The 19,613-nt window shown below is 38.5% G+C and overlaps 2 protein-coding genes across 9 annotated transcripts in view; both read right to left on the bottom strand.

Moving 5' to 3' along the window:
* MEIKIN (meiotic kinetochore factor) overlaps positions 1-6,241 on the bottom strand; it is a 125,350-nt gene extending 119,109 nt beyond the window's left edge. The window contains exons 1-4 of the mRNA XM_060094389.1: positions 6,130-6,241; positions 5,889-5,982; positions 5,396-5,483; positions 3,650-3,710 (exon numbers count right to left, since the gene is read on the bottom strand). Of these exons, the coding sequence (XP_059950372.1) occupies positions 3,650-3,710; positions 5,396-5,483; positions 5,889-5,982; positions 6,130-6,241 (355 nt within the window). The remainder of the gene's footprint in view (positions 1-3,649; positions 3,711-5,395; positions 5,484-5,888; positions 5,983-6,129) is intronic.
* A 7,154-nt stretch (positions 6,242-13,395) lies between these two features.
* Positions 13,396-19,613, bottom strand: part of ACSL6 (acyl-CoA synthetase long chain family member 6) — a 63,577-nt gene continuing 57,359 nt past the window's right edge. For all 8 annotated transcript variants that reach the window (XM_060091911.1, XM_060091917.1, XM_060091918.1 and 5 more), the window contains one exon: positions 13,396-13,533. In XM_060091911.1, coding sequence (XP_059947894.1) covers positions 13,396-13,533 — 138 coding nt within the window. The remainder of the gene's footprint in view (positions 13,534-19,613) is intronic.

A 19,613-nucleotide genomic window follows, 5' to 3' on the forward strand; every position in this document is an offset into this window, starting at 1 on the left:
GCAACTAAATAGCAGTTGGAAACTCTGGATTCATAAGTGGGGTTTAGGAAGTAGTGGGCTTTACTGAAGGGTATTTGGATAGGGACCAGGTCATTACTGCCAGAAAATAGGTCTTTTCCAAAAGAGGAATACTCCAGTCCCTTAACTGGGGTGTATTTTCCTGAGTAGGGTAAGAAGTCTGGGGTAAGTAAACAGACTTTAGTTAATTCCTTTCCCCCCTCCTCCCAACACCTCCCACTGCTAGTTTTCAATACAGCACCCCTGCCCTCAGCAGTACTGGGCATTGCTGTGTCCAGACCCTTTGCTTCAATGTCTCTGGACTGCCATGGTGGGAAAAAGAGTAGCTGCCTGGCTACATAGTGTTGGGGAAGGGATCACAGCATCTAATTGCTATTTTTTTTTTTTTTTTGTGGTACGCAGGCCTCTCACTGTTGTGGCCTCTCCCGTTGCAGAGCACAGGCTCCAGACGCACAGGCTCAGCGGCCATGGCTCACAGGCCCAGCCGCTCCACGGCATGTGGGCTCTTCCCGGACCAGGGCACGAACCCGTGTCCCCTGCATCGGCAGGCAGACTCTCAACCACTGTGCCACCAGGGAAGCCCATCTAATTGCTACTTTTAAAGATTTCCAAAAATCCTATTTTCAACATTAACTCTACCTATTCCTTCAGGAGTATGTGATGCCTCTAATTTCTGAAACTCCAGCCTGCCTCAGTTTGCTTCTTGGTTCATTCTAGGTATCTAGGTTTCAGCTTTTTTTTTTTTGTCTGTTAGGCCTATTATAATTTATTCATCTACATTCCAGATTCCAAAATTTTGCTGATTATCTCTTGTCAACTGAGGTCTCTTGTTCTCTATGTTGTGGATTCATGCCTTTTTTAATGCCTTTATTGGTATTTTAGTGAGATTTCAGAAGGGAGAAGTAAACGTATATGTTCAATCCTCCATATGAAATATGAAATCCTGAGTTAATTTTCATCATGTTGCAAAATTACTAGATTCCAAGACAGAATTAAAACAATTAATTATATGTTAAATAGAATTCTGTGGGCTGCTCAAAACCTAACCATTTATATTTTATTATAAAGTATTCTAGGTCTCAAATATCAATCAACAAATGAACTCAGAATACAACCAGTTTGTTAATTAGAGACAGTCTATTTTCTATTTCCTCATACCTTTCACACATCAATTTGATAAAGCTAGTAACCAAGGACATTTATCATATATTTAAACTACAATTTTAAAAAATACTGATTATGGTAAAATTGTTTATTTCCTCTAAATAGAGTAGAAAACTCATTCAACAAGCACTTCAAACTATTTTATGTCCCAAGAATGGAATAGGAAGATAAAAGATAGTGCTTATTTTCAATAGCTTTAGGGCCTAGAGGAACAAAAACAATTATACTGCTGTTTTGAGTCCTATGACAGTGCCACAGAATTACCAGGATAGAACAACTCATCTAGAAAGAGAGAAGAGCAGTCAGGAGAGGCTTCCCAGTAGAGATAGCACCTGAATCTATTTTTGAAGAACTAGCAGAAGTTAACCAGGCAAAGAGGGGGGAAGAAGGAGGGAAAAGCATTTGTTGAGAACCTCCCATGTTCTTTTGCACTAAATTTTAAGAAAATTCCTTTATTCTATTTTCTAGCTAGCTAATTTAATTTTCAGTTGAATACATCTCAATATTAGGTTAGTTTCTTGTTTTAAAATTTGATATTTTTAGTTTCCAGGGACTATAATTTTTTTATAGCAGCCTGTTATATTATGGATTCAACAGCCTCTTGTCTCTAAAGAGATATTTAAAGTTTTCTACCATTTCCCTCAGGTGTTAATTCTTTTGTTTGTTGCATTTGTGGCCTCTCTTCCATGGCACTGATTTTCTTCAAAGATTTTACTGTTTCTGATTGTCTGTTCATATCTCTATTTGAGAATCTGTTTGTATGGCACAGAGTATAAATTCTGAAACAACAACCTACCTCTGGAGATTTTAGAAGAGTGATGAGACATTCTTGGAACTTACGGTCTAGGTGGGGATGTCCTCCTGTATTTTCCAGGTATTGTAGGTTACATGGGGACACTGACCTATTTGGCAGTATCCACACTGGAAGTCTCTTATATCAGAATTCCCACTTCAGAGAGCCATAATGTATCTTTTTCCTGGGCTTAGCAACCATAAGCATAATCTATATTTTTATCTTTTTTGCCCCTCTGCCCTCTGTGTGGCAATGTGGAGTTACTTCAGACTCCCTTCTGCTTCTCACTCCAGCTCCAACATTGACCCTAAGGAGCCAAAGTGAAGACTTAGTTCACTTTGCTTGGCAGTAATTCCTAGGGTTTTGACCTGGCAGCAGGCACTGGGAGCTGCCAGTGTTTCCAATGTAAGAAGGGGATGAGAAGGGAGACAGGTCATACAGTGCCAGAATGTAGTGCTTAATCCACCACCTTGACAACTTCTTCAGGGTCCCATCTATTACAGTGTTTTGCATTTATTGACCAAGTGTTTTGAGTTAAGTGTATCTCCAGAGCTATTCTTACCTCTGCAGTGGTTTTTCTCTGCTCTTCATATATTCATCAGCCGGATCTCATCTGTTTTTAAGAATTCCTCAGTATTTCTGGTGTGGTAATGGCATCCTTTCTTGTTTTCAAAAATAACTTCAATTATACCAAACTTCTATCAGTAGCCCTCCATATCCAACTGCCTATTTGACATTACTACTTAGACATCTTAAACACACCCATAACTTAATATATTAAAAAGAGAATTTATGATCTTTCCCTCAAACAAGGTTTTTTCAGTGAATGCTACCACCTTATACTCAGTTATGCAAGCCAGAAACACGTGTCATCTTTGATACCTCCATCTTCTTCACTCTTTATTTGCCAAATTCTGTCAATTTCATTTCCTACAACAGCCATAAGATATGCCCACTTCTTTCCATTTCCAATGTCATCCCATAGTACAAAGAGCCATCATTCCTCCCCTTAACTACTGCAAGCCCTTAACTAGGCTTAACTACTAGCTTCCCAACGGGTCTATTTACATCTACTCCTACTTTTTTCCATACTGTAGCTAATACGATCATACCATTCCGTATTTTAAAAACTTCAGTGGCTTCCTGCTGCTCCAAAGATGCACATCAGTATCTTTGGCATGGCCTATAAGGCTATGCAAAGACTCAGTCTGTCCAACCTTGTCTTATTATCACACTTCCTCCTCTCTACTTTAGCCACACTGGCCTTCTTTCAGTTCACTGAACACAAAATGCTCAGTCCCACGTCAGGGTCTTTGCACATGCTGTTCCCTCTGCCTGGATTTCTCTTTATTCACCTCTCTTTATAGTTAAGCTCTTCCTTTCTTCAGATCTCAATTAAATTGCCATTCCCTCATGGAAGTCTTCCTTAATCTCTTCAACTAAATTCAGTTACACTCAAGTTAACCTCACTTTTGTAGCACGTATCGCAATTATAATTTACTGGTGTGTGCTTGAAGGCTTTGAGGATGAAGTCTACAGCACAGGCCGAAGGATTCAACTTGGACCAGGAGAAAGACATCTCTCCCACTGAGATGGGAAGATAAGGCAGAGATACAAATGGATGCTTATGTTTGTAAGAAAGCAAGTTGAAGAAGTTCACGTTGCCAGTCTTACCTGATACTCGTTCACTATTTGATAAACTACTATCAACCTGGAGGTCATCTGTCACTGACTCCTATGTGAAATAAGAATTAAAGATATAACACAAATTATGAGATGGAATATTTTTATATTATAATATTATAACACATTGATTTGGTTATTTCGAAAATGCAAAACTAATATCAACTTTGTATATCAGTTTCATATATAATACATTCTTTCAGCTTATTGATACAGATGTAGTCTGATATTTAATATTAAATCTTAAAATATAATATTATGGACATATCTAGGGAGTCAACAATATACTAGTCAACTAACTACTGTGGGATAAACCAGCAACTAGAAAATAAAGATGAATATTTTTCTGATACCCTAAGTAGGAAAGAATTTTTTCCCTCTAAATATGAAAGCAAAATAAATCAAAAGAAACTGATTGATAAATAAGTCTAAAATACCAAAAATAAAATTAAAGGCAAACAAATGTGGAAATATTTGTAACGTGTGTGTAAAAGTACAACAATCTTCAATATATAATGAATAAGTATTTCACCAAAAAATCACACAAATGGCCAATAAAATGAGAAAAAATATCAACTTTACTAGCATTCAAAGAAATGGAAAGTAAAACAACATGCTACTTTTCATCTATCAAATATCTATCTATCTATCGATAGGTAGATAGATATTTTAAGTTTCAGATAAGATGGTGCCAACTGGCCAACATGAATCAAAACTTTAAATATAATCCAACCCTTGACCCACTGCAACGTATTTGTCTTAGGATAACAATCTGAGGTACACACAAAAAATTTCTGTGGTAGGATATCTACTGATATCTAAAACAGCAAAACCTTAGAAACAATCTCAATCCCCCAACCACAGAAAAATAGTTATACAAATTATAGCATACCTATGTGTAAGACAAAGCACTATGCAGACACTAAAAACCATATTTTTGAAGATTACTTAATGTCAGAGGAATTTACACAATAAGATAATTTGTAAAAAAAATTTTTAAAGGCACAGAAAAAAGGAATGGAAGGAAAAATACAAAACTTAAAAGAAACTGCTTAAACATTTTTTTGCATAGTCTGAATAATCTATTAGGGACACTTAACACAGTTAAAATCTGGGGAAAAGACTTTTTTTAAAAAATGCCTTTTGTTAAAACTGCCCTCCCCCAAAAAACATGTCAAAGAGAAATACGCAAGCTAAAATGCTGGACTGTGACTATCCAATTTAATGCTAATGTCAGATAAGTCACAAGCAATTTTTAAAATCTGAGTTTCTCCAAACTACTGCTACACATCTTTAAAATACTGTACAGAATCCACATTAAATACAGTAGATCAGGAAGTTATATATAATATTCTAATGATAACGAATCCTGTTTCTGTTAATGCAAAGTCAAATGAGAAAACATGAAAATGGCTTTGAAATGTTTAAGTGCTATCAAACATTAGAGAATTACTAAGAAACATTTTATATCTGTCACACAGAAAATTAGCCAGTAATGAATATTTCTTAAATTTTTGTCAAAGGAAAGAAAAAACAGAAATACATGGCTATGAGTCTACCAGAATCATTAATTCAAGGCCCTGTCTGAAGATAGAGCATCAATGTTTATAAAAACACTAGAAAGCTATGTAATATCTATAGAACAAAGACCATATTATACTTTCATCCAGAGGTACATCAGGTACCACTGGTCTCTACCCTAAGCTTATCCAAGGACCATAGGAGAAACATACATACACTCAATGGAGCAATCTTCTCATCCTGGGCTTCTTCACTAGTGCTATTTTCATGCAGGCTTTTCTCTCCTGTACCTCTTAACTGAGTGCTAACAAACAAACAACACAATTAGTTTGCACCGTCTGGACTTGGCTCTCCACGTCCCTGATCACTATTCACACTGTTATAATGTGAAAACTCTGTGGGGACATAATTAACAAGAAGTAAGGAACACAATAGGTGAATTGTATCAATAACCAATTGACGCCACGAATGCTTTCCCGGAGGTTTTCTCTCACTTGCTTTTAAGCAACTTGGTAAAACTTCCTTTTTTTTTTTTTTTTAAATATATCTTTTTCCTAAGTCAAATTTCTGGCTCTGTGTTCGGAGAACAGCGAAATCAGAACACACTATTTTCTTCACTGACTCTTAGAATGAGAGGCTATTAGGAGAAAATCAGGATTGAAATTTTGAGGTGGCCAGAGGCATGGGGCTGTTACTCGTGGATACGCACCTCGGTGGCCCAGAGCTGCTACCTCCCAGCCGACTTCGCTCTGATTTCTCCGTGATTCTCTGCAAACCGCGCGTTTTGCCACTCCTTTTCAGGCCTAAGAGAGGGTGATGTGCTTCAGGGCAAAAGCCTTGGAGGCCTGCCCGCGGGCCTCGGAAGTCCCTGGGGCTGAGGCCCAGCCCACCCCGCGTCCCACTCCGTAGGCCAGCCACACGGCGCTTACAGTGGGCAGAGAGCTTCCGGCCGGGCCCTGACGGGGCCTCCGCCTTAGCCGGGGCACCTACATCTGGCGTTGGGGTTAGGTTGAGCCTATGGCTGGCCCGCTTTTTGCGCGTATAGACCTGTAGTGACCACATTGCTACCCCACCGCCAGGCCTCGGAGGGCTCTTGGCCCTCGACGGCCTGTCCCGTCTTCTTCCTGAGGAACCGAGCTACGCCGGAGAGAACCAGCGTCCAGGCCTGGCCTGCGGGGCAGCCCGAGAGGAATGAAAGAGGTGAGAAAAAAACAACAGGCACACAGCGCCGACCCCCACACTAGTCTGGAAACGCCGCCTCACTCCCGCCTTTTTATCTCCCAGGAGTAACGCGGTGACTTCTGGGAAGACACAGTGAAGTGGCAGCGCCCCGCCCTCCTGGAGGCGCAGCGCCCCGCCCTCCTGGAGGCGCAGCGCCAGGGAACTTGGTGGTGGACGTGGGGTGGGGTGGGGCCTGGACCTTGGACTCTAGGCGCAGGCTCCCTCGCCTCGTGCTGAAGGGAAAATTAATGGAAAAAGACTTTTTCTCGTCCAGGAGGTTGTTCTTTTGCTTTTCATTTTCTCATTAGTCTGATGGGCCCAACACCTGGTACTGATGCCTGGGCCGCTTTCCTTAGCAACATTACCAGGAAGGCCATGGTAATGGAGTTTGAAGTCTCTAAGCACATGGAATCTAGCTGGGGGTCACCCTGACTCAGTGCAGGAAGGTCAGAGAGGAATGAAAGCATGTTATGGTGACGGGGAGTGTCCTCCTGAGCAATCAACTTCAGTCCCTGGGGCCGCCAAATTACTTGGGGCGGGCATGGTACTTGAGAGTCTAACCAGGCATTAGAAGAGCTTAGGTTCCAGGAGGTTTCTTCTCAGGGACAAGCAGAATCCCTTAGCCTCTGCCTAGAAGCTACCTCCTGGACATCTCTGGGCAGCCTTGTGGTTAAGGTAGTGAGTTCCACAAGGGATGCCCTCCTAGTGCCCTGAGGCTCAGCTCTTTTGCTCTGTCCAAAGGAAGTAACATAGGAATGACCACTCATTCTCTCCATACACCCAGGCTGAACCATCTGGCTGCATCTGATAAACATATTGTGCATATAATAACCATCTTCTTATTTTAAAAAATGTCATTTCACAACATTAAAAAATGCTGTTTGTACAGATGAAATTAGAAAAACAGAGACTTTTTCTGTGATGCTCCAATATTATCTGTAAATATAGCACACACATAGCCACAATATTTTCATAATAAAATCACTGAATTTTTTATTCAAAATCTGCTCATAGAAAGTCACTTATTAATAATTAAAACTTAATCACTAATCATTAACTTTGTAAAGAACAGAGGGTAGGCGTTCTTACCTGATTATAGTGCTTTGAGTCACTTAATCACTACTTACTTAGCACCTTACTCTGTGTTAGGCATTGTGGTAGGTCCTGGGGATACAGAAGTGAATTAGAAATGGTTCTTCAATCAAGGATCTCACAATTTTGTTGCAGTATAAAGCAGTTATCATATTTCAACATCTTCTCTTTAGTCACATCCATAATATGCTGACAGGCAGTCTCTAGTTTACAAGCCAGGTCTCCAGGCTCCCTTCTTGCCCTTTGGAGAATGTTGTGAAAAAAAAACTTGGAGTTCTTAAATGACCTTTGGGAGGTATAGATCCTGGGATGCCCTAGACCTAGAAATGGAAGAAACATTGAAAAAGGAAAACAGCTTAAAGCAAAAGGTGATCTGCCCTTTGGTGGCCCTATTCTCTAGAACTCTCTCTATACTGAATTAAATTCACTGAAGTGCCATCAAGTAAAGGTTTATGGGAGTTAATGCCTAGGGTTTCAAAACTGGAAATAACCTTTGGTGTGATTTCTTGAGCCAAAACGGTCCTTAGAGATGATCTTGCTGTCCCCTCAATTCGAAGCTGAGCAAATCACAACGTAGGAGTCTCATTATGACAGGTGGTTGACCTAGGTGGCATGGATCTCCTGACATTTGGCTAGTGTGCTTGCCATGCTCCCATTCCTCCTAACACATGGCTGGGAAAGGGATGGGGGGAACAAGGAAAAGAGCTCGAAGCCCTAAGTAGCAAGGGGAGGGGAAGGGACTACATACAGACTTGCAATTTAAAGTTTCACCTACCCAGCCTATAAAAGGGGAATGAAATGTGTCCCCTACAAAAGGGTGAGGTAGGGCAGAGATATCTCAACTCAATCATCTGTCTCCCTCCACTCCGTCTTCAAATACCCAAATGCCAGTGCAAGCATTCAGCCATGAGTGTTAAATTGAACATCTTCCATTTCCCTGTTGTATTGCTTCCATATCTACACTCAGAATTCTGCTTTCAGTGTTTCAGTTCAGTCGTGTGATGGTTTTGACTAGATTGGAACAGTCATGGAGATGCTAACTTCCATGGGAAAAGAAAATCCAAAATTTTAATAGATTTCTGAAGAAAGCTTTTGGGAAAACAGCCAGTTCATGGGTTTAGGATTCCCTGGAGCCAAGAGGAAATCTTTCTGAATACCGTTTTCTTATCGAGTGACTCCCCCACCCCCCAGCCCCAAGAGGCTTCATTTGTGGTACCATCCACAGGCTGTAGGGTCCAACTGAAAATCGGCTTATTTTTGCTTAGTTGACAGGATTGGAAAAAAAATAACAGTGATAGATGAAAAGTATCTTTATGTATTGCAGTCTTAATGCTATGCAACATATGTAAAAGGGCCAAGGGGATTTTCATTCAATAGACATTTCTTGAGCATCCACTATGGGCCAGACCTTCTGCAGCCCCAGGCAACTCACAGTCTTAGTGAGAGTGGGGCAAAGGTACAATCAACCATGCAGCCATGTGGGAAGCTTCTTAGAGAAAAGGATAGTTGAACTGAGTTTTAAGATATGAATGATAGGAATTAGGGGGATTAAAGGAAAGGGTATTCTATGAAAAGGGGACCTAAAAGCATGATGCTTTTAGGGCACTGCAAAAAGTAGTTGGTATGATTGGAGCCAATACTCTATAGAGGAAGGGCTGGAGAAGAGATGCTGGGCCTTGTGTGCTGAAGCAGGGAGTCTGAACTTTATCCTGGAAACTGTGGAATATTAAGCAGGAGAGTGGCACAACCAGATTTTCAATTTAGAAAGATCCCCCTGACTGAAATGTGGATGGTGAAATTTGAGGAAGCTGGGGTGGAAATAGGAAGACTAATTTTAAAAGCAGTGTAATATTCCAGACAAGAGATGAGAGTGGCCCCAACTACACTAAAAGCTGTGAAAATAGAGAGGAGTAGATGGTAGCAAATATATGGCAGAATCTGCATAATTTAGACATGGCAGAATGTACAATTTTAAGAAAGTGTACCGCTGTGTATGGGTAAAAGACATTATGGAAATACTGTTTAAGGACCATCATGATGGAAAATTTGAATACAATTTTTTGTTCTTTTAAAAATATAAAAATGAAGTAAATCCAGGACACATTTGGTAATAGCAAATGTGCAAGGAAAGGGATAGCTTCTCTGGGGGGGCCATAAGTCTTTAGAGTTTAGGGACCCTTATAGAGGACGTAGAGTATGCTGACTAGTGATATAGCTTGATACAGTGTTTACCATAAGCACTATGATCTATGATCACCAAGTATACTAACATCAGGGGATTATGCTAAATAAATATTATAAAATAGTAATTATAAGCAACTTTGAGAAACAAAAAAATCTTTATTTTTTACAAATGTTTTCATAAATGCATTTTATATTTGATATGCATGCTACTATAACAAAGCAACTAAAAATAAAATTACAGTTAAAATACATTTATGCATATTTAAAAGGTAATTTTTTAATCTCCTCAATTTCAAAAAATTGAAAGTAGAATAAGCAGTTCTTGAAAAAATATCCATTGCCCTCCATGCAATTTTTGCAATGACTTAACAAGGAAAATAAAAATAATCAGTCAAATGAATGTTTAAAAGCCACTGTCACCTCATGAAAACCTTTTGTTTGGGACCAAGTTTAGAAATGCTTGTGTTCCAAGTAGTATATATCTATTGCCTCTGAGTTATAACCATTCATGTGTTCTAACTGAAGAGTTTCTCATTAGGGCTTTGTCCTCACTTGAATGCTAATTCCATTCTTACTGCAGTTAACTGTAGATTCACAGAAAGGACTGTGTAGCATACTTGAGAGAAAATTCAGACTACCAGGATCATTTTTTCTTTTCATGTATATGCTTCCTTAAAATAGAAATAGGCAAGAAAATACAGCAACTTATCTCATATAGTTTATCAATTTTATATATGATTTTTCATTCTTTTTTTCCTGAGACATGAAGCAAGTTTGTAAGTGGTCTGTTTTCATGCAAAAATACATTTTTCCATTCTTTACATTCATTTCATAGTATTTTGTATTCTAAGTAACTATATCACATTTGTGCTTTATACATTTGGAAAATAAAGAATAATTCATTCCCTTTACTGCAGAAAAATAAAAGATCAGAGTTTCTTTGATGGGTAATACAATCAAATGAAGTGCTGACTTCAAGTTGCTAAAACATTACCTGACTATAAAAATTGCAATGAAAAGTCCTATTTTTTCTCATGCTTGCAGTTTTACCTAAATTTAGAACGAAAGGTTGACTTGCTCATGTGAGGGAGACTAGGTATGTTTATTCCTTCAGACTCCTGAGTTCGTGAGTTCCTAATATGTGAAGCTAGGCCTGCACATACCTGGTCAGTTTCCTCTCTCACCTGGAGGAGAATCACAATACAAAGATGTCTTTTATGGCAAAAGGGGAAAAAAAATTGGTGTATATTCTATTTTATATCTTTATAGACAACAAGATTAGTGTTTAAAATGTAAGAATTACCAACACATTTAAATGAAAAAGAGATAAAAGGCCAAACATTTAAGAACATGTTTATGTTAAGTAATTGATCTCCGTTATACCGCTAGACTTAAATCAGATCTGATGTCCACTATGAATGTAAATGTCTTAAGTACATAGCCTTTTTCTACACTGGTTAAAGAGAAATACAAACTTTTCCCCCTCAAAATAAAGTTGGGAAATCTGAAGCAAGAAGGATTTTTTTCCATTAACACATATTGTTTCATTTCTCCTTTATTAAAAAATTCAGTAGAGTTAAACAGCGGAAAAAATAAATGTACATGCAATATATTTAGGGCCCACTGTTTACTTTTCTCAGCACATCTGCCAGAACCTATTTATATGCCCAAGTGTGATGATTTTCACATGGATCAGGAAGGCAAATAGAAACATAAGATCTTTAAAGTGAGAAAGAGAAGAAATCTTAAGTTATCCATAATCAATTACCTCTAACTATTATTAGGTATAAATGTAATCAAAATAAATTTTAAATTATTTGCTTATAATTTCATTGTCTAAAATCCTCTGGAAACAAAGACAAATATGAAATTTAGTTGAGTGGAAGGACAATGGGAAAGAGGTTCATTTTCCTCAAGATGTGAAGCTACTTGCCTTTAAAATAATACAAATATCCAATTCAGGTAATGACTTTCTCTTTTAATTAGTCAAATATATATTAAATATAAAAAAATTAATGCTATGTATAATAGATGTGGCCTTGGACATTTTTAGTATTTGTTTATATAGAAATGTCTTTAAAAATTAATGTGCACAGAACTAGGTCATCTACTAAAAGTCAAATCTATAACTGCAAGTAGTGGGACTGCAGAGAGAATCCAGCAAAGGAATATGTAAAAGATTGGATAAATACATCAAATGAAGCTGTGGTCGTCCACTTTTGTGAAGACTGAAATATAAGTGTATAATCACTGGTGCAGATTCATCTAGTAAGCCCGTGTGATTATGCAGTTTCTAACCGACAGCATTTACTGACAGTTTGGATTTGCTCCAGGGGTAAGGAGCTTCTGGACTGTGAATACTGCCCCCATCTCTGCTTTCAGAGTCCTGTCTCTACAGAAGAAAACACTTTCCTAGGGACAGTTTATTCTGTAGATGCAGTCTGTAGCTTGGAACTTAACTGCTGTCCATGCTGGGCTTTAATTATATGACATTGTTGGCACCCAGGTGCAAGAAGTATTAAACACATAATGCCAAGAAAGGAGGTTTTCATGGGTAAGCTTAGAAGGGTTTAGAGATTCTACGCATGAAATTATTTCCCATGGGAATATTTATCTATGATGGATGTAAATAGTTTTCTAGGGGTATTTTGAAGAGGTTCTTCAAACTTATGTTCTTGAAAAATTATTTCATTTGGAAATAACATCCCCCCCCCACCCCGCTACATCTGCCATGATAATCTCTTACTGGAAGAAAGTGAAGCTGTTCAGAATTATTGCCATATGGGTTTCCCAGGCCTGGCATGGACACGTTGAGAATGGGAAGACCGGAAGAACCCAGCAAGGAACATCAGTACATTAATTGCTGCCCACCCTGAGAAATAATTCTGGGTTTCTTCTCCCAAGTCTTCCCTAAAGGTCCATTCATTGCAGAGTCAAACAGACATCTTTTATAATTCATGTGGTAAGACATCCATGAATATACACATACTATCCTTTAAGTAGTTGTACATTACATTTTTTCTAGGTAGCTCCTTAATATTTGAATGAGCTTAATAAATAAGAAAATGTATTGAAAGATCTTTGTAAAATGTTATGTAAATACATTTGTTTTAAGAATACATGAATTTGCATTCTTCATAAATAGAAGTAAAAATTGGAGAGAAAATTTTTTCATGTCAATGAGGGTTGTTATGTTTAAAGAATCTAAAGTTATGTAGAATGTGAGCTATCATGTGTTGTTTCAGAATGATTCTGTATTAGTTTTAATTTTTTAAGTCTGATTTAATTGTGATTTTGACCATCAGTTATTGAATGAGGTAGTCCACATTGCCTAGATATTTGCTGTACCTGGTTACTATTCCACAAATAATTAAGTACAATATATCAGTTATGTTTTTCCTTTATGTTTAATAGAAGTTCTGTGAACACTGAGAATATATTACTTTTAGTGGTACACAGTTCTTGAGAAAAGTCTTGATTTTTACAATACCATTTGTGATATTTTTAGCAGCTTACTACAATATCATTGTAATAAAAATAAAGTGTACTCGGTGATGAGAGAGAAAATATTGTTAAAGACCTCTTGGGACAGGAAGAGGCTCAGTCATAAGGTCACGTGCTTTTCATTTTCAGCTGCATCATTCTGACACGTTACTTTCAAAAAATAACTATAATATTGCTACATTGTCCATTATACTGAGAAGAACTTCCCTTGAACTTCACATGGAGATTGAGTAAAGCTCTTCTATTTGTTTTTTGAAGTACTCTCTCAGCTCAGGTCTCTTAGCCTTTAGTGTTGGTGTCAGCAAGCCATTTTGAACTGAGAACATATCAGAGTGGATGTGAATGGCTTTAACCTAAAAACCAAATGCAGAATACAGCTTTATCAGGAATATAACACAGCATTCATAGCATACATGATAAAAGTAGACAGGCATATGGGAATAGAAATATTGATATAAAAACACTATGCCTATTTAAAAGTCAGAGTTATCCTAATAACATTTCAGCCTATTTGATATGTCTGAAAGCCACCTTTTTTCCTTCTTACTCCTCCATTTAGCCAGTCAACAGAAATGAGTTAGTTCCTTACTCTGTGCCAGGCACTGAGGACACAAAGAGGGATCATGAGCGCCCCTGCCCTCGGGGAGTGCACACTGGCATCCAGTAGAGCAGACACACTGGGCAATTATTAGACAATGCGGTATACACAGGATGAAGGGCACCTAACTCAGTTATAGTAGGGAAGAGAGAGGAGCAGTCAGGGAAGCCTTCTCAAATCAGGTGAGTGTTAAAGAACGAGTAAGAGTTAACCAGCAAAGGAGGAGAGGTGGGTGGAGAAGGGCATTCCAGGCAGAGGCAACCTTATGAACAAAGCTACGGGAGTGAGAAATGGCAGAGTATGAAAAAGGAAATCCAAGTGATTTATGTTGTAGTTACGTAAAGTAGGAGGCAAAGTGGGTGAGAGATGAAGCTGAAGTGGTAGATGGGGCAGTTTACAGAGGAATAGAGTAGGAGATTTTTACACAGGGCAATGACATGGCTGAATATACAATTTATAAAGATCTCTCCAAGAGAAATGTGAAGATGGCTTTTAAGAATGTTAAGATTAGAAGTAGGGAAACCAATCAAAAGGACCTGACCAATCCACAGGAGAGAAGAAGATAAGGGCCTGCACCTACAGAAGTGGCACAGACAGAGACAAGTAAGCAGTTCTAAGAGCGATTTAGAGATAAATGGGCAGGATGTAATACAGAAGAAGGCAGCCTTGAGGACTTCCAGGTTTCTGGCTTGGAGGGCTGCATGGACAGTGGTGCCATTCACAGGAGAAACATAAAGTCTAGGGGGGGACGTGACGAGTCTGCGTTAAAAAAAAAAAGTTCTGCCAGAAAATGTGATCACATTATTGGAAGGAGGAATGGAGGGATCAGACTTAAGTGTTCGTGTTGCCTGTTTCCATGAGGCAGATTCCAGGCCTCCTCATGCAAAGTCTCTTTGCAAGGCTGAATGGGGGACCAGAGAGATAGATGAACTAACCTGGGAGGGCCTGGGCAGTCTCCTCCCATGTGGGATTCCAGCTGAAAGGGTGACTGTCAGTTAAACCAGAATTTTATGATCTGGGCTTGAGCTGAATTCTGGAGTGACAGTGTCTCTAAGAAATTGTATCCTGATTGACATCTGGGTCTACATTCGATTATTTTGTTGACACAACAGATCCATATTATTAAATAGCAAATGAATTGCTATATATAGACTTTAAAAAATTAACTCAAAATATATGCGCTAAATACATATATATTTTCACTTGTTGTTTTGCTTAATTGGCATTTATTGAGCAACTACCATGTGTCAGGTATAGTGTAAGGCACCAGGGATACAAAGAAGAACAAGACACAATCTCTGTACACATGGAGCTTACAATCTAATGAGGGATGCTGCAGTATGATAATACTACTATAGGGATGAGCAGTTGTCAGTTGCTTTCCCAGTATCACTCCCTATCTTCCATGCTAATAAAACCCAGGTTTTGTTTGGGGCCAAAATGGTCTATGTAAACTATGACAGTCCTATGTCCTGATTTCCCAGGCTCCCTTGCAGCTAAGGTGTAGTCATAAGATCCATCTGTGGCTAGTGAGAAGGGAAAGTTTTTGCTTTCCTAATAAAAGGTTCAGACATACCTATTTCTACCCACTCTCTTTTTTTCCTTCCTTGAATGTGGACAATGTCCAAAGCTGTAGCAGCCACATAAAGTGATAAGCCAACATACTAAGGGAGAGTGGAAAGATAGGCAGAGCCTAGGTCTTTGAGAACCTGTACCTGCCTTGGACTGCCTATCTTCGGATTTCTTATGTGAGAACACCACAAAAACACACCCTATGTGTTTAAGACCCTGAGGGTTTTCTTTTAGAGCTGAATGCCTCTCTGATATAGCACCTAAACCAGTCTCTGGAGCAGGATTCATTGAAAAGGGATGTTTGAGTTGAACTCTGGAGGATAAGTAGGCTTTGGCCAGATGAAGATAGCAAGGGGAAGGGAGAGGCTGTTATATGGCTCTAGGCAGAGGCAACATGTGCCAAAACACATTTGGGACATCACAAGTATAGGCTGCAGCAGGTGATACAAATAAAGAAGAAGAAAGAGATGGGGCTGGGGAGATAGGCTGGGGCCAAACAAAGGATCGATATGCCAAGGTAGGGATTTTGGACATAATTCTTTAAACAATTTTTAATCAGTGAGAGACAGTACTAGAATGCATCTTTGGAAAGATCACCCTGTTAAGAGAGGATTGAAATGAGGTAAAAGTGGAAGCTGGAAGACCAGCCAAAAGGCAAGACTGATGGTGATTTAGGCTATAAAGTTGGCTGTGGAGATGGAAATAGATTTGGGGAGTAGAAAGGACAGGACTTACAATTGGTTTGGGTAATTGATAGAGAAAGAGATTTTAAGACTGGCTCTAGATTTCTGCTTGAGCAGAAAAACTGTAGGAGGAGGAGAAAGATTCTTTGGAGGCAGGAAGATCAAGCATTCATGTCAAGTTTGAAATGCTTCTGAGACATCCAAGTGGTTTTTGGACATTGGATATATTACTATTAGTATGTAGGACACAGCTTCAGCCTGGGCTTGAGACAGAGAAGGAGTTTCTTGAGGAGTAGAAAAGAACTGGGGTGTGGGTTACAGAAGCCAGGAGAACAAGAGTGAAAGGTTACTGTGGCATATGTTACTGTCATATGAGAATTGTTAATTAAAATCAATGGATACAATCAGGAAATGACTTATTTCAAAAATCAGTCTATGCACCACCTCACACCCATTAGGCTGACTAGTATCCAGAAAACAGAAATAACAAGTGTTGGTGAGGATACAGAGAAACTGGAATATATACCCCAAAAAATTGAAAGCAGGATCTCAAAGAGATATTTGTACATCCATGTTCATAGCAGCATTATTCACAATAGCTAAAACAGGGAAGCAACCCAAATGTCCATCAGCATATGAATGGATAGGCAAAATGTGGCACAGACATACAATGGAATATTATTTATATTAAGTAAGGAAATTCTGACACATGCTACAACATGGATGAACTCTGAGGGCATTAGGCTAAGTGAAATAAGCCAGTCACAAAAACACAAGTACTTAGAGTAGTCAAAGTCATAGGGACAGAAAGTAAAATGGTGGTTTCTGGAGGCTTGGGGAAGGGAGGGAATTGGGAGTTATTGTTCAAGGGGTACAGAGTTTCATTCTACAAAATGAAAAGTTACAGAGATGGATGGTGGTGATGGTAGTACAACATTATGAATGTATTAATGCCACTGAACTGCACACGTAAAAAATGGTTAAGGTAGTAAATTTTATGTTATGTGTATTTAACCACCAAAAATTTAAAAATTGGAAAAAATCAATGTATGCAAATAGTTGCAAAAAATTCAACATGTCAGTGATTGTTTTCCAAATCTCTGATGCTAACAGTCTAGAGTCCTGGCACGTGGGTATTGTAATATGACAAAGAAGTCTTTCCTCAGAAAATTCTCCATTGCATTCACTGATTTTTCAGATCAAAGACTCAATATACAAAGAAGACCCCTAAAACAGCTACACTTTTTACTTCTTAAAAAGTTTTTAAGAAAAATTCTAACAAATTCTGGCATTTTTTAAACCCATGCTTGTAATTTTAAAATGTGATAATTTTCAAATGAGCACAGCATTAATAAATGAGATTCATCTTTGTCTCTTAGAAATTTGTTCAAATGAAGGATTCACTTTTGCTATAAAAAGAATAGCATTTTAAGGGATTCGTGTGTGGTGGGAAGGGGAGGACTGGACTTTAGGCTAAAATTAAAGCTAGCATTACAGGTAGCCGCCTCAACTTTACCTTACATACTGAAAGGATTTCTACTTGGATATCCAGTATAAATAACTGGAAATCTGAGGCTCTTGGCTAAAAAGAGGCATTATCGAATGTTTCAAAATTTGTTAAGGTTCTTGTAAAAAGTGTTTTGTTTGAAAATTCTCTCAACTTCAATATAAAATAAAATTTTTCTGAATTTTTTTCATGGCAAAATAAAAAAAATTTTTAAAAAGAAAATTCTCTCAGTGTTTTTGATGCTCAAAGAAGCAAGGATTTGGTAAGGAATAGGGCTGCCAGTTTTTGTACCCTCTGGAATATACTTTTTTCCTAATTTGTTTTGATCAAACATAAATCATCCTAGGGGATCCAAAATTCACTGGAAACAGGTCCCAAGGGAGACGTTTTCAGACCATAGTGCACTGAGAGCTAGGGGTTCTGCAGTGGCCTCTGTTGGGCGGGGGTGTAGAGGTGGAGATGGGCGTGAAGGTGGAGTGTAGACAGACATGGGTGGGATGAGGTGGGGGAGAGGCAGAAGTGTATTGGAGGCGGGGTGGGGGAGGGATGAGTGAGGAGGCTGGGTTGAGGGTTAGGAGGCGGAAGACAGGCTCTGGTTCAAGCCCCAAACCTACCAGAGCAGCACTGCTCTTATGTTTTGTACATGCTCATACGGTGCATATAAGATGTCATCTAAGTTCTGCTACTCAAGTTCAGAAATCACCATTTGATAACAAAACTAGCTAGCTTGAAGAAAATATGAACAAAATCCAAATCAAACTTAATCCTAGATACAGTGATTTAACTTAGTAACTTATGTTTACCTCCATGAAATGAAAAACTGAAAAACTGGCAGTGCTAATATCCTTAATTTTTTTTTTTAAAGTTCCTTTCTGATAGAAACAGTATCACATAAAGACTTCTGGCAAGTGTAAACAATCTATCCACCTTCTTCTGTAAATGAAATAATATAATTTTATAGGAGATGCCAATGCCAAGATACAATTTCTACAAGCGCCCTGGCAGCCTGGGTTTCAGCTCATCTGCACTCCTAACAGCATGTGGAGAACATGTGTAATTGAGACAAGAGTCTACGTTCAGTACAGGGACTTGGGAGAACACCTCTGAAAATACAGCAGTGACAAGCAGAAGCTTCAAACAATACAGTACAGGGAAGATGACTCTCATAGGGAGAGCTACATACACTATTTAGATGGTAAGTAGAATGTAAAAGAAAACACTATGATCTTAGGAAGAAAGAACTGCATCTGCTGGTAGATTTTGAGTATCTGTCAAACCAGCAACCTGTAGCAGGCCTGAAGTGCTGACTGGGGCATCTGCAGTTCAATGTGGCTCTCTACAACATAGTCTCTGCCTGAGGAGAGGAAACACAATTAAATACAGTGTTGAGGGAAGCCAAGCAATATGGCACTCAGCTCACCTTTCAGCCACTTAGTGAGCAGATCAGACTGGCACTACTGCCAGTCCCTGCTCCAGCCTGACCTACAGCCCTGGGTCTATTTAAATTCTTCCCTGAAAATACCTATACAAATTGCTCCAGTGACTAAAAGTCTAATCAGTAAGTGGGAAAAAATGAGTCAAAACAGTTCTTTAACTGACCTTAACTGTGGGCCCCAAACCTATAGTTAGTTTATTTTCAGAAGTAAACCAATGGTAAAACCAATTTTCATTTTTTATAAATATAATTATTTATATTTTCTAATAAAACCAAACTGTTGAATTATGGGGAAAAAAAGGAACGAGAGTCTTTAGTCTCCCTTTATGCCTAACACAACATAAAACTTGTTTTCCAGTTTGCAATAAGCAAAGTTTTTGTTGAGGAAAGAAGGAAGGAGAGGCTTAATGTTACCTCCCTTTCTGAAACTACACTCTTGTCACAGAAAAGTGATTCTATAGTTTGATTGTTTTTTTAAATTTAAAGATACTATAACATTTAAATATTATATTGGAATATAATGCCTCAAAAGTGTCAATGTATGCCAACTCATTAAAGCATAGAAATTTTCATAATTCTGAAAAAAAAGAGTATTTAAAATCTTTCAGTGGTATTACTTCGTGAAACACTTTAACACA

This window comes from Mesoplodon densirostris, chromosome 3, assembly GCF_025265405.1.
Source record: "Mesoplodon densirostris isolate mMesDen1 chromosome 3, mMesDen1 primary haplotype, whole genome shotgun sequence".
Lineage (NCBI taxonomy): Eukaryota > Metazoa > Chordata > Mammalia > Artiodactyla > Ziphiidae > Mesoplodon > Mesoplodon densirostris.